The 16,079-nt window shown below is 39.6% G+C and overlaps 1 protein-coding gene across 1 annotated transcript; it reads right to left on the reverse strand.

Annotated features, from left to right (window-relative positions):
* Nucleotides 1–1,946: 1,946 nt before the first annotated feature.
* On the reverse strand, nt 1,947–2,440 carry LOC147451385 (uncharacterized). Its single transcript, XM_086520915.1, has 2 exons — nt 2,214–2,440; nt 1,947–2,106 (listed from the first exon to the last, which is right to left on the reverse strand). Exons 1-2 carry the CDS (start codon nt 2,438–2,440, stop codon nt 1,947–1,949), a joined length of 387 nt encoding a protein of 128 aa, XP_086377041.1.
* Nucleotides 2,441–16,079: the final 13,639 nt, after the last annotated feature.

Consider the following 16,079-nt stretch of genomic DNA (forward strand, 5'->3'; position numbering starts at 1 on the left):
CTGGACAAGACATGTATATCATAAAAAATTTTAGATCGGATAAAATGATGGTGCAAGTTCAACAAGGGGACGTTAGACAGGGTTAGGGTCTGTCTTTAATTGTTCATTTAAAAATATCAACACGTCAGAAGCATTTCTTCTTTGTTCCCGCTCGTTTAACTTCATCCAACAATCTACTTTAATCCAAATAGCCCTTATAACATCTTCATTCGGGTGGTGAAAAACTTCTTTTGAAAAATAAACTTTTCTAGCTGCACTCCAAAAATCTGCCAGCATGTAGAATAGATAGCCCAATGTATAAATGTCGCTCGATTTTGTGTATGCATCTTTGCACCGTGGATCGTATAGTTCTGGAGCAATCCATGGTCGCGTAGCCATCTTGGCATCCCCTGCTCTATGTGCCTCCAAAATTGTAGAATCCGATTGTGCGCTTGGATGTAGATAATTAATTGATGCGCGCTTAGCTGGCATTCTAAGCATCATCCCCCAATCAATGATGCCAACGCGGGGTTTATTGGTGCCGGGATATATATATTAAGGTTTCTATATTTAAAAAGAGATAGTGTTACTATTTAATCAATTGAGAAGCTCACCGATATGCTGTAGTGTGAAGTGCATGAGAAGAAGTCTCTACTCCTGCATGTGGCTGGGAGGATGTACCCTGCCCAGGACGTACGGGCATGCTGAATCTCCCAAGAATCTCGATGGTGGTATCTAAATCGGTATCATCCATCTCCTCATAATCTTCCATAGCCTCCGGCAAATCGTCTCGACATACTCTAGTGGCTCGTAGCAAACCCTTGATGATTGTTATCTTGACTCTACGACCTTGGTCACTCATTGCATCTATATATTTAAAACAAATATATGTCAAATTAGTGATATATTTAAAACAAAATCACTGCAAGCACCACCCCAATCAAATTTGATGTAGCTTCCAACACACATGCTTTCCATTCCTTTAGTGAGAGAGTACAATGGACACAAACAAAGTGATGACACTGTGAATGAAGGTACTGAGACTGAGAGATAGAGAGAGAAGAATACGACACCAGAATGTTGTCAAACCCTCCTCGGAAGGCCCCACTCTCTGTGGCGAGAATGGTCTACTATTGATTGCATAAAGATTCTCTACAATGTTTGAACTTCCCGATGATGTGGACGACAATGAGAACGACACTGAGACAGGCTGAAATCTGAAAACGCTAATGGCTGAAATTTTCACTCTTTATCTGCTGAATTCTGACTCTATGTCGGCGCCGATGTTGATGGCAATGATGCGACAACGACGTGCTGAAAACGAAGATGTTGAAATATGTGTTTTGTGGACGGACATTGCAAACAACACTGGATCTGACCGTGCGGCGAGGATCTGTTGCGGGAAGATGAGATCTGCGAGGTTTGGGACTTCTACTACAGTATTTGACTGCTGAAAACTGAAAACGCTAGTGCTTCTTGGGATTCCATCATGGTGAATCTACAAAACCTTGAAGTGTTATGTTGATACAAAAATACTAGGGCTGAAAATTGTCTCCTTGCAAAAAAGCTAGGGCTTTTGCTGGTTCCATAGACCCGACCTTGGTATTACAATTGCTGAACATTATCTATACCTAGCAAGCTCTATACAAGGGCTGAAAATGCTTTTATAATAATCTCTTGCTGTGCACTGGCCTTTCATATTTCCAGGCAATCTGCCATATACAAGGTGTGTTGATGTTATAAAAGGGAACATGTCCGAATGCATTTCCCAGTATACACTCAAGTCCTAGTGCTTGCATGCTTTTAATATCGTAAAACTTTATGTCCTATAATACCTTTGGTTGGCCATGTGGCCATACGAAGTGCCACACATGTTATTTCCATAATCCATGCATCTCCTGTTGCACTACAGCTGCATGCATGTCTCCAAAGTCCTGCTTCTTTGAAACATCTTGCTCCTCTTGCTACTATATAATTTGCTGAGTCCTCATCTGAGTCTCCTGAGTCTTGGTTGGGACCAAATATATGTCTCTCAGAGTGCTACCCAATGAGAAATCGGCCACCCCCTCCGTGCGGATCTCTGCATCCTCTTTTCTATCATCCAACTTGTAATCATCCGTATTTTTCCTGCAGTTTTATTATGTACCTCAAGCCTCGTCTCCAACGTAGTCACCGAGGGCAAAAGAGGCCACTTGACGATTGCCCCATTATTCTCACCTGTGTCATCATCTTACTTTGTCTCTGTGTCTGAGACATCATCCTCCAAGTCGTTAGTGTAGTACTCATCCACCACTGCTGTAAGATCATCCAGCACTTTGCGCTTCCTGTTTACCATTGACCTGCACCTTCCTACCTTGCCATTCATATATAGCATTCCAAGAAAATCCGCCTCGTTCTCTTGAATACCGTACTCAATCTCTTCTTGTTTGAGAATGAGCTTCTCACGTACAGTGATTGACATCTTCACATCCCTCAATCGTCTCCTGAGCGTAGAGAGGTTCTCCTTTCAATCTTCCTTACAATCTAGTAACTCTTTGATTTCATAGTCTATGCTCTTGTGAAAGCCTCGCCAGACACAACACGCCTTAGCTGTATTGCCTTAGCTTGCCATAGGCATCAGAGATATTTGCTGCAACCTGTTCCTCGTTGATCGCACCATGACAACATGGCGAAAATGCCAAGCTGCATGATGTATATCATGGTGTAGATGGCCAAAATGTCATGCTGCCTGATGTGGACAGAAACACCTATATGTACATGTATGATATAGAGGCAAGTAACTCCATGCCTAGATGTAGATGGAGCAAATCGCCATGCTGGCGAAAGAGAGATCACTAGAGCTAGAGCTAAAGATAGAGAAATGTCTTGAACATGTGTGTGAGCTCCATCCACGAGATTCCTTTCAAGCCATAATACATTGGCGTTGTAGAAAAGCTTCAGTCACTTGGGAGTCAATTGAAGTATCATGTAGCAAGTGTAATGCATCCCATCTCCCAAACCACTTCTTTATGTCTTGCATCCATCTCGTGCTCAAGATCTTGCTTTTATGTGTCTTTTGAACTTTTTTGCTTGCTTCCCATGCAATTGTAGGAAGTCGACGTGAGGGGTTTTGAAGCATCTTTATCATGTACTCCACAACCCTTTCCATGCCCATAACCTCAATTGGAAGACATCTTGAATCAAGAAGTAGGAGCATATATGGTGTTTGTGTGCTTCACTTGGAGAAAGTTTGTAAGAAAATGCTTTTGGACATTCTCAAACTCTTTCCAAGTAGACTTTGAGATGGTCCCACCCCACACTTCAACTCTATATAGAAGAATTGGTGTCACCAATGCATCAAAAGATACTTCTTGAGAACCCAACACTTGATGTTTCCCGCATTACACATGTTCTCAAACGCATAATATTCTCTCTTTCCCGCTTTCAAACGACGCATAGCACATTTATGCCACTTGTGATTGAATGGAACCTCAATGCATGGCTTCTATTTATGGTTGGTTTTCACAAGCATAACCTTTGTTTTGGATTCATTCACAATCAGCCCACTATGCAAGCAAAAGCTCTCAAGGACAACCATAAGCTTTTGTGAATCTTCTAAAGTGTGTGCTAGAAGCACTACATCATCCGTATAGAACAAAAACATGATTACCGCATTGCAAATAGTGACCTATTCAATGTCTTCTTCTTGCATAAAGTCAAGTACCATTTGTTCCAATTGATCAATGCATAGACCAAAGAGACTTGGTGACAATAGACATCCTTGTTTAACCCCAATAGTGCTTACAATTTTTTTTGAAATTTCTCTTTCAATGCGCATTTGAGAAATCACCTTCTCATACATTCGAGAAACCAAAAGCATAAACTCACTTGGCACTTGGATTTCGTCTATCCTTCTCCACAAATTGTTACGTGGAATCATATCAAAGGCTTTCTTAAAGTCCATAAAACAACAATACAATCGCTTGCCTTTCAACCGACTTTCCTCCATGAGAACACGAAGAGTGACAAGATGATCAATGGTGCTACGGTATTGACGAAAACCCGCTTGTCCCTTTGCACACTTGTCATTATCTTCAGTCAATCACTAAATTTCATCTCCATTACGCACCCAAACAACTTTTCCATCAGAGACCCAATCATTATAGTCCAGTAGTTGTTTACATTCTTTACATCCCCTCCTTTATGCAAAGGCTTAACCCAATTAGTACTCCAATCATAAGGCATACCATGTTGAAGTTCAAGGTTGAACATATCAAACATCAACTCATGGGTAAAATCGCCCGTCCATTTGATCATTTCCGACTTGATACCTTGAAGATCTTCCGCTTTACGAGTGGCCAGATTTTCAAGCCCACCATGTACATCGTCAATAGTAAAAAAACAGAGCATACATGGGAGTGAACCATAAAATGGCATTTTTTCATAATTTGCTTCCTCATATAATTGCCTACAATGTGGGCACATATCCACAAGACTCAAGTTACCAAAATTTTCAACCCGCTTGTCCCTCAAGTGTCTCCAAAATTTTCCACATGCATGTGCCTTTTCTTGGACTTGAAAAAGTTGTTGCTTTACTTCCCATCTTCTTCTCTTCTTTTGAATCAATGCCTTGTATGTATGCAAATGACTTTGATAGTTGTTTTTGTCCATAGTTGCATCAAGCTTTATCAAGGACTTTCGAGCATCTTGACATTCTTTATCAAACCACCTTTTGTGTGATCTATCATTGTTGATACCATGGATATTCTTTATGGAAAGGAATTCTTTGGCACTAGAACAAATAACTTTCTTGAGAGAGAGAGAGAGAGAGAGATAGAGAGAGAGAGAGAGAAATGATTGCAAGTAAGTAAAGAGCAACGATTATAAGCAAAGCCACCGTTTTGTGAAGTGCATCATGTGAGAGTGTAGAGGATTCTATAGAGTGCTTTGAAAAAAAGCTTTTTTACGTCCCCAAGATGGAGTTCAGAACTGACTTTCTACGCTTTTCTCTCTATCTTTCTCTCACTCTTTCTGTTTATCTCTCTCTTTCTCTCTACGGATGAGTCATTAGGTCAAAGAAGCAATTGTTGTGAAGAGATGTTGCACAAGAAGCACAACAATGAAGATCTTCTTTAAAGCACCATACAGAGGGAAAATCACTCTCACAATGTGCACAACACAAAACAATGGCTACATTTACAACACTAGCTCTTTACCCTAAACCCTAAACAATGGCTACATTAACGTATTTGTATATACTTACATTATACTTAATTGTAGAGAGTCTGTAACTATATATACTCAAATTAATGGGGGGTCAATAATACTTATATCTGTTTATGCATGTAATAAGGCACTGAGTACAGGATCGTGTCACCCAAAAGTTAGATGCTTTCTCTTCGGTGTAGTCCTTTTTTAATTGTGGTGTTGTGGTCATTGATCCACTCATGCATGGATTATCACGACGTACGTTTGGTTTTAGCACGGTTGAGTTTGTGATGATATCTAAAGAGATACCACTTGACCTTTGTCACTATTGGCCCCTACTTAGGTCTTCTAGTATGTACATATATCTACATGCTTATGTGCATATATACTTGTGTCTACTACAAGAGGTTATGTGCACTTGTGATGGCTATAGCGATGAAAATACAATGGGTTTTTTTACCCCTTGGAGTCGCTAAAAGCGTCGCAACAGAAATGGCGTTATAAGCATCGGTATTAGCATCGCTATATGCGACGCTATATGCGTCTCTTTATAGGGACACTTATAGTGACGCATAGGGATTCTAATTTGGCAACTCATATAGCGACACTGTAGAAACTTATATAAAGACACCTATAGTGACGCGCCTGAGAATATTTTTTTTTTGGGTTGCACTGCATTTACCCATCAACCATGTTGAACATTGTTTCCAGAGTAAAGATACAAAACTCGCAAAAGTACTTTGACGAAAGTGAATTTACAAAAGTAATACAATGACAAAATTAGGCAAAATCACTTTATTGTTAAGATTTGACCAAAATATAACAGTTTTACAACACAATTGTCATTATTGAGAAATTAGATTGTTGACCAATAGTTACAAAATTTCATCTCATTATACATGCTATGCCAAAAGAAAACTAGTGCTATCCAGCTACGGCTAAATAGATGTTGTCTAATCAGACGTCTCATCGCGTGCAAGCAGTTTTTGTCATATTTTGCAGAAAAAACAATAAGACTTTCTGTAAGTAAGTATAAACATATAATTACAAAAGAAACTATTCTTTTAGCTTATCATTAAAATACAACAAATGTAAGAGAGTAAAGTGAAACACAATTGCTCGAGGGTTTACTGTGCACATTACATGGTTTCCTCCATTCTGATTATCATTTTGTTAAAAGATTTCCAGCTTAATGACGCATCCGTGGAGAGGAAAAGAGTGACCACCATAAACCTAACTCCAAATTTAAACCGTAATCCTGAAGGTAAATTTTAATATAAAAACTAAATCCAAAATCTAACTTAATCTCTCTCTCTCTCTCTCTCTCTCTCTCTCTCTCTCTCTCTCTCTCTCTCTCTCTCTCTCTCTGTCTCAAACATGCATGCACATACACATAACAAAAATGCAGATTTTTCAAATGAAAACTGCTCTTGCTACTTCTTGCGCTTCAACTGCTCTAATTTCTACTCAGCACCGCGAGTGCTCCCTCTCTCTCTCTCTCTCTCTCTCTCTCTCTCGCACACACACACACACACACACACACACACACAAGCCAACTTGATACGTTGTGAAAGTCTTGAGTTATCCACTTTCCTCTTCCATCACTCAAGCTCAACAGATGGAGAACGCTTTCAACAGCTAATGTTGTTGCATACCCTTTGAACGTTCCAAAGCTAACTAGCTTCAAACACCTTTAAGCTCTACAAAACACAGAGAGATGGTTGGGTCTCTTCTTCGACTCTAAACCTTAAATCTTGAGTTAAATCATAAACCTAACCCCAAAGCTCTAATATTAAATTTAAACATAAACTCTTACTTAAATATACAAATTAAATCTTGAACCTGTGTCAACTCTCTTTGTCTATCTTTCTTTCCCTAAGTTTCCCTTTATCTGTACACATCATAGTGCCTCTATTTATAAAAACAAACGTTGATGAAGCTCTTCACCGACCAATGCACTATTTTCTTGGACAACACAGACAATATATTCAATCCACAAGGAGTTTATCGTATTTGTCTTATAAATCATTTTGAAATTTTGAAGACATTTAATATAACATTTCATTTCATATTTTCTCTCCTTTTCTCTATTTTTTTAATTCATCTCTCTCTCTCTCTCTCTCTCTCTCTCTCTTTGTTTTTTCCCCTTATCTCTCTCTCTCGCTCTCTCTCAATGCGTGTGTGTATTTCTTTTTTGTTTATGCATGTGTGTACATTCTGTCTCTCTCTCTCTCTCTCTCAATGCATGTGTGTATTTCTTTTTTGTTTATGCATGTGTGTACATTCTCTCTCTCTCTCTCTCTTTCTCTCTCTCTCTCTCTCTCACACACACACACACACACACACATACACAATGTGTGTATGTGTGTATGTGTGTGTGTGTGTGTGAGAGGGAGAGAGGGAAAGAGGGAATGAGAACATGAGAGAGAGGAGAGGGAAGGAGCATACCTGGCTCTTCTTCATGTCTTCATGTGTGTGTCTGTGTGTGGGCGGGGTGGGGGGGAGACAGAGGGAGAGAGAGGGAGAGAGAGAGAGAGAGAGAGAGAGAGACAGAGAGAGAGAGGTGTTGGTATACCTGTTTTGCTAGAGCACCGAAACTAAAATCTGAGATTTGAGTTTTTGGCGCTCTCGGTTTATTTTTTTACTTCGTCGACGTCGCTATGCGATCGCTGTGCAAAAAATAACATAGCGACATGGATAGCGACGTCGTGGATTTTCACATTTAAGCATTGCACTGCTAGCGTCGCTGATATAAAGGACAACTTGTAGTGTACAGATATATCTATATATATATATAGAGAGAGAGAGAGAGAGATAGATAGATAGATAGATGAGTGAGTATGCGAGGGAAGCTAAATCTCATATTTCTCTTTATAATGTAGATGTCACATGCATGAGAGACCACCTGGTGGGGAGCAACTATCTGGATATTCTTTTGGTTGGTTCACATCTGAGTGGGGCTCCTATCTGGGGTGGACATGGCCTCTAGTGGACCCGAGTCTTGAGGCAATGAGATGAAGCAAAGAAAGAAAGATTATTTGTGGGCAGTTAACCCTAAACCATGAGTGTTATAGATATTTTTGTAAATGTAGATATGGCAGTCCTATACCTATCTACCTAGGTTCCTCCATAGGTGTTAGATCCAAACCTATAGCGAGCTATCTCTTTACGGGACCAATACCTCTGTTTGACGTATGCATTGTTTAGATGGTACAATCCGCAGTAGCTTGCGACCTAAGATCTTTTTCCACAATCGACGTGATGGGGGATTCAAGGAGGAGCTCCTTACATCCAGAGCCTCGCACGGTCAGCACCTCAGTCTATGGCCCCTTCTTACCATCCTACTTCCCTTCCATCGTAGCGTCTCACTCCCATGGCATCGCAGGGTCCCACGCCACTCCATTCCACTCCTGCTTTGCCAGAGTTCCGTCGACGCACTTCTTCTAGCGGTATATTCCCATGACTATTACCGCATATATTGCTTTTAAACCACTATCGTGTTTTTGGCCGCATACGCATTTTTTGTTCTATTCTCCTTTGTTTTTTCGCTGCAATGCTAGCGGTTGTGGAACGCTCCTCTCATAGTGTACTTGAGAAAACACAAAAAGTGCTTGAGGAGCTTATTGTTGCCTCTTCGAATGCATTGATTGGGAGAAGTACAAGAGCAGGGCCAATAAGCCCTAGGTTGTTTTCACTGGATGCAAAGCATTGAAATGTATCGATCGCCAAATACGCACAACAGGAGAGGGGCGAGTTGTGGAATGTGTGCAACAAGAGCAGCACAAGAAGGCATTGAAAAAAGATGTTGTATTTGGCATTGTCTTGTTTGATATGTATGCCAAATGTGGTGCGCTTCAAAAAGCACAAAAAGTGCTTGAGGAGCTTAATGGTCTAAAATGTCGCCTCTTAGAATGTAGTGATTGCGAGATGTGCGGAACTAAGCGACATGAAACATAAATGTAGACCCTCATCCCCACTTTGCAGCATCCCAAAAAGCATGATGTACTTAGAAATCTTGATTCGCCAGCAGAGTCAATAGTCCTGCAGAGATCTCCACCATTTATTAGCTTGCATACACTCCCAATACAAATTATGTTTCAAAGATTCTAGTTTTTCACAGTGAATAGATTTTCCTTGTGTCACATTCTTCCTTGCCAGCAGCTCCCCAATGGGCATGGCCCCTATTTTGATTCACCAAAGCAAGACTTTATGTCTGTAAGCATAGTTTGCATCCCAGTTGGACTCAATTCTATATAGCCACCATCACCCCGGGTGTTGAAACCCCCACATCCTGTTGCATCTCTCATGGATTTGGCTTCCCGACACCAGCAATTGATAGAAGATCTTCGTCAAAGAAGACCACCAATTGATCAAAGTATTTGGGAGTTCCCAATCCCAAAACCTTTGAGATGAGTTTTGATTACATAGAATGTGAAGATTGAAGACAATAGTTGACAACAATGCCCAGGGTACTCTAAAGCCATCTCCGAGCCTGAACAATCTCTTAGCAATGTAACGAACTGTGCCATCCGAAACCAATTTCGAGCATACATATTTTCATGATTGCACAAGCATGTTATTGGTATTTCCACATAATTTCAATAGCGTAGTAGAGAACAATTTATCCCACGGAGACATATTCCAAAAACCATGAAAACACACAATAGCTTTGTCAATCAAAAATCATAATATCTTTCACTAGCATTTATCATTTACCAACATATGTCTCACGAGTGTAGCCTACCTAGCCAACATTAATTTGTGATTTCAAATGCAAAATTCCCCAAGCAATGGAGGTCTTATGGCTGGAGCCCCAAAATAAGAATTGCAGGTACCTAGATCTGAGACGGTTCAGAGTAGTATCAGACCAGTCAAGCAACGGTAAGAAATACAGCAAGTATGGAACGAGAATGGCCTAGATCACTCTAACCCAAACATGGAAGGCCATTCATGAGACTGCCAAGATGCCAATTTAAAACAGACCCTCTCTTCCACCCACTCAGTCAACTGTTTAGAGGTAATTATATATGATCATCAGAAGTCCAGACAATTAAAAAATCTGATCTCTCCCTCTCTCTCTCTCTCTCGGAAGTTGTTTCTATATTACATTGTTTTATACATGGCTATAGGATCTCAGCATAGCATTGCATCTTATTCTGCAATGCTTAAGGCATAGCTAAATAATCCTTTTTCATTCTAAGCTTTAAGAGACCCCATGGAAGTGGGGATCCTTTAGAGTGTTGATCACATATAGCAGCATTCACAGATTTCATTCACGTCTTCATGTGCACAGGGATTTCATTAACGTAATCACGATTGTGTGATTACGTCAATAATTCTAGTATTTACACAAGAAAATCACGTGATCACGTTAATTGTTAACGTGAATTTGATTATGACCTGCAAAAACCCATAGAGTCATTAGTTCTCCAGGGGTTTTATTCATCCCTGAGGGGTCCATCGGGCTTTTTCATTTTCTCTCGGCGGGCCCGCCAGGAAAAATAAAAGGCCGAGCGGGAGTTATTATATATAGTAAACAATGTGCTAACCGCTGTCCTTTAGCTAGTCAAATCCTTGGGGAGTGTATCCGAGTGCCGGGTATAGTCATCTCCTAGTGAATTTACCTAAGGTTACAGAGTCATAGGTCCCATTTTTGGGGCGAATGTAATTCTTAATTCGGTAACCACTCCTAAAATATTTTAATTTGTTTACCAATTTTAAGGTACAAAACCAAAACAATGAAAAATTTCGTCCAAGTATATTCATGTAGGGTGGAAGAGCGCTCATAGTCCACTCCATATTGTTGCTTTTTACATGCTTGATCAAGAGTATTGGAATTTAGATCTGATGTCTAATACAAAGGTGGTAAGCGATTTCTATCACGTGGTCAACACGTTCTACTTCAACGTTCAAGACCGAATTGATTGCATCAAAGAAATGCATGCATTTAGATTAAAAGAAGGTCCTTTTGCGAATGATTTTGTACATGTAATTGAAAAAGAGTTCCCTGCATGGAAGTGGTGGATAATGAACGGTGGAGAGAATTACTCTACCTTACGTCCTTTGCAATGAAAGTACTGGCCCAATGTGCAGCAAACTCAAGTTCAAAGAGAAAATGGAGTATGTACAAGTATGTTCACATCACTATTCGCAACAGACTATTCATAGACAGAGCGAAAAAATTAGTGTATATATTTTTCAACGAAAAGATATTGAATCACATTGAAAGTGCTAGCTACGTGGAGGAAATACCAACCTGGTTGTATGATTGTCAAAACAAAGACGAAGAAGAGTTCAATGTTGGTGTATCCCAATGCACTATAGACAAAATAAAAGAGAACTTGATAATAGATGTGGAGGTTGAAATACAAGGAGAACCGCAACACTCAAACTTAGAACTAGATAAAAACTTTACAGATTCAATATAGCCTCAGATTAAAATGAAGATCATGTCAAAAACCATTGTAAAAGAGCTTGTATTCAAATGTGTTTTAGATTTCTAATTGTGCTAGGGGTATCTTGGTGGGCTTGCTTGAATCTATACTCATTTTCCATGCCAAACATAATATATATTCCTTGTGGAATATCTTGTGAACAGATTACACATCGGTTACTATTTTGCATTAAACGAATAAGACAAACAATGCGATAATAATGAAGGCATGTCAATGTATAATATCCACTCCATTCATCAAAATTCTTGTAGCAAAATGGACATTGGGAAGAAGAGGATGCATCTGAGGTAGACGAAGGGACCAAATCTGGATGCAAGACAAGGTGGTTGATGTGTGTCCCTTGTACAGGTGTTGGATTCCCTCGCTGTGTTAGATTTTGAACACCTTGGTTGAAGCGGTGAATGATTTTCTTCATACGCACTTGTGAGGGCTAGGGTGTCTGGGTGGCTATAGAAAGCCGTGTTATTTTTGCATCTTTCTATGTCAACTGTGTCGTGTAAATATTTTTCTCTCTCTTTAACTGTAGGTCGGTGCCTTCCACTATCAATGCCAACTCATATCGAGTGAAAGTGACACAACTCTCCCTTATATCATGAGTGGCAACAGTTGTCTCCTTTGAACATATAACATTTTTGCAAAATATAGCGCACAATCTGCATTGTGCATGGGATGGCCATAAACTTCCAAGTAAATCCTGTCAGCATTTTCTTTGATCACCTCATGGTTGCACTTCAAAACCTTCCACCTTCCTTTCTTGATCTTTGCGTCCTCACATGGCCATATTGTCTTGATCGTGTCCTTCGTCACTTCTTTATTGATCTCTTTCCATTGCATATGGTTTGGATTTGCCCATTTTGAGAGTCGTCGAGCAGTGCGCATCGCTTTTTGTGCCAACATACTGTGTGCTAGAGACTTCATGCGCTGAAATGCATTAACACTAGAATGGTAACAGGACACTTTTATGTCCTTGGACACTTTTGTGTCCTATTAAGTGACCATTTTGCTTGAATTATTTGAAGAGTATGAAACTGAATTTTTAGGTGCTATATATCCACAAAGTTGCCTTATGAGCTGAAAAAAACTTAGCATTTTTTTTTTGAGTATCGATCTCATCATTAACCTTACTCTTGCACAACATTTTTGAACCTAAACTGTGTGAAAAAACAGGTCCTGTTTTTGGCTTTTTTTCAATTTTTGGCAACTATACCATTCTTAACTTCATGTTTGTGAGGTTTAGATGGCTAGAGGTTAGGCCTTCATAGTTCTCAACATGTTTTGATGCTTGTAGGGAGAGCTAAGTGTTAAAATTGAAAGTTATGAGCAATTTACAAGAATTGCATAATCCTGTTTTTTGTCCAAAATTAGCACTTTTATGATTTTTTTGGTGGCTTTCTTGATATCCAAAATTCAATTTTGATTGTGTAAGTGTAATGTATAACATAAAGCTAATCTTCCTTGAGTTTTGGGGGACCTAATATGCTATATAGCATAGTATATGATGATGGTTGAGTTTTTTGATTGCTGAAGAATACGATACATTTTAGAGTAGCAAGTATAACTTTCTCAATATTGCTAGTTTCTTAGGCCAATTGTGTGTATTTCATAGGTAGTAACCATATCTAATCATAGATTGCAAACTTGGCTAGATATTGAGTAGTTTCTATGGGTTTCTAGAGGTCATAATGCTAAACCCAGTTTTTTCTTGTTTGGTGTATTTAGCACTTTATCATTGCCCCCAAGGTTCCAATTGTAAGAGATCCATTATCCTTTTCACATGCTCCATGGCTCCTTTTGAATCTAGAGGCCCAAAGGGAACTAGGAAAACATGTATATAGTATCTGTATTGAGCGTGACTATAGAAACTTTGATGATAGGTCCCCAGAATGGCAAAAATGCAACTTTTTTGGACTTATGTTTTTTGCCCAAAAAAAAATTAGTGAGGTAAAAGCAACCATATGTTTTGGTCACCAACCCATTGAAATTAACGGGGCATTTTATCTCATGTCCTACAAAAATCTCCACTCATGTCCTACCCATTGAAGTTAACGGGGCATTTTATCTCATGTCCTACAATTGCTGTTTTGGGCAAAATGCACTGGTCCATCAACTTTGGAGGCTTGTAGTGACCAAGGGATGAGAAAAATTACAAGTTCATGAAAGGATTTTTCAAAATGACTGGATCTACTATGGTTTTGGAATTTTTTCCCAAAACCCTGAAAGGACACTTTTATGTCCTGTTAGGTTACCATTCTAGTGTTAACAGCCGCTCGTTGTTGATCATGGGGCACTGATGATGTGCCAATATCTTGTTCTTCATCGGCCATTTTCTCTTGGATCTGCAATCAACATATAGACAAATATTCAAAATCATTGGAAAATATATATTCTCACAATTAAACAGTCTCACTGATGCACAAGATATATAACAACTTCTCGTCCACTACATTAGACATCAGAATCCACTAAATCAAACCACAACTAATGCACCTAATTGAACCACAAGGCAAATTTGAAATACCAACACTCAACACGACAAATTTGAAATGACTAAAGATAATTGACTCAATTCGATGAACCACTTCAAACTAGATAATACACTTCAATAAAAAATAAAATACCCTGGACAAGACATGTATATCATAAAAATATTTAGATCGGATAAAATGATGGTGCAAGTTCAACAAGGGGACGTTGGACAGGGTTAGGGTCTATCTTTAATTGTTCATTTAAAAATATCAACACGTCATAAGCATTTCTTCTTTGTTCTCGCTCGTTTAACTTCATCTAACAATGTACTTTAATCCAAATAGCCCTTATAACATCTTCATTCGGGTGCTGAAAAACTTCTTCTGAAAAATAAACTTTTCTAGCTGCACTCCAAAAATCTGCCAGCATGTAGAATAGATAGCCCAATGCATAAATGTCGCTCGATTTTGTGTATGCATCTTTGCACCGTGGATCGTATAGTTCTGGAGCAATTCATGGTCGCTTAGCCATCTTGGCATCCCCTGCTTTCTGTGCCTCCAAAACTGTAGAGTCCGATTGTGCGCTTGGATGTAGATAATTAATTGATGCGCACTTAGCTGGCATTCTAAGCATCATCCCCCAATCAATGATGCCAACACGGGCTTTATTGGCTCCGGGATATATATATTAAGGTTTCTATATGTAAAAAGAGATAGTGTTACTATTTAATCAATTGAGAAGCTCACCGATACGCTGTAGTGTGAAGTGCATGAGAAGAAGTCTCTACTCCTGCATGTGGCTGGGAGGATGTACCCTCCCCAGGACATACAGGCACGCTGAATCTCCCAAGAATCTCGATGGTGGTATCTAAATCGGTATCATCCATCTCCTCATAATCTTCCATAGCCTCCAGCAAATCCTCTCGACATACTCTAGTGGCTCGTAGCAAACCCTTGATGATTGTTATCTTGACTCTACGACCTTGGTCACTCATTGCATCTATATATTTAAAACAACTAAATGTCAAATTAGTGATATATTTAAAACGAAATCGTTGCAAGCACCACCCCAATCAAATTTGATGTAGCTTCTAACACAAATGCTTTCCATTCCTTTAGTGAGAGAGTACAATGGACACAAACAAAGTGATGACACTGGGAATGAAGGTACTGAGACTGAGAGATAGAGAGAGAAGAATACGACACCAGAATGTTGTCAAACCCTCCTCAAAAGTCCCCACTCTCTATGGCGAGAATGGTCTACTATTGATTGCATAAATCTCTACAATGTTTGGACTTCCCGACGATGTCGACGACATTGAGACGGGTTGAAATCTAAAAACGCTAATGGCTGAAATTTTCACTCTTTATCTCCTGAATTCTGACTCTATGTCGACGCCGATGTTGATGGCGATGATGCGACAACGACGTGCTGAAAACGGAGATGTTGAAATCTGCGTTTCGCGGACTAAAACTGCAAATAGCACTGGATCTGACCATGCGGTGAGGATCTGTTGCGGGAAGATGAGATCCGCGAGGTTTGGGACTTGTACTACAGTATTGGGACTTGTACTAACTGAAAACGCTAGTGCTTCTTGGGATTCCATCATGGTGAATCTACAAAATGTTGAAGTGTGATGCTGATGCAAAAATACTAGGGCTGAAAATTGTCTCCTTGCAAAAAAGCTAGGGATTTTGCTGGTTCCATAGACCTGACCTGGGTATTGCAATTTGCTGAACATTATTTGTAGCTAGAAAGCTCTATACAAGGGCTGAAAATGCTTTCATATAATACTCTCTTGCTGTGCATTGGCCTGCCATATTTCCAAGCAATTTGCCATATACAAGGTGTGTTGATGTTAAAAAAGGTAACATGCTCGAATGCATTTCCCAGTATACACTCAAGTCCCAGTGCTTGCATGCACTTATCATAAAACTTTATGTCATGTAATACCTTTGGTTGGCCATGTGGCCATGTGACGAGCCACACATG

Source organism: Adiantum capillus-veneris, chromosome 9, assembly GCF_014529385.1.
Source record: "Adiantum capillus-veneris isolate H3 chromosome 9, ASM1452938v2, whole genome shotgun sequence".
Taxonomy (NCBI): domain Eukaryota; kingdom Viridiplantae; phylum Streptophyta; class Polypodiopsida; order Polypodiales; family Pteridaceae; genus Adiantum; species Adiantum capillus-veneris.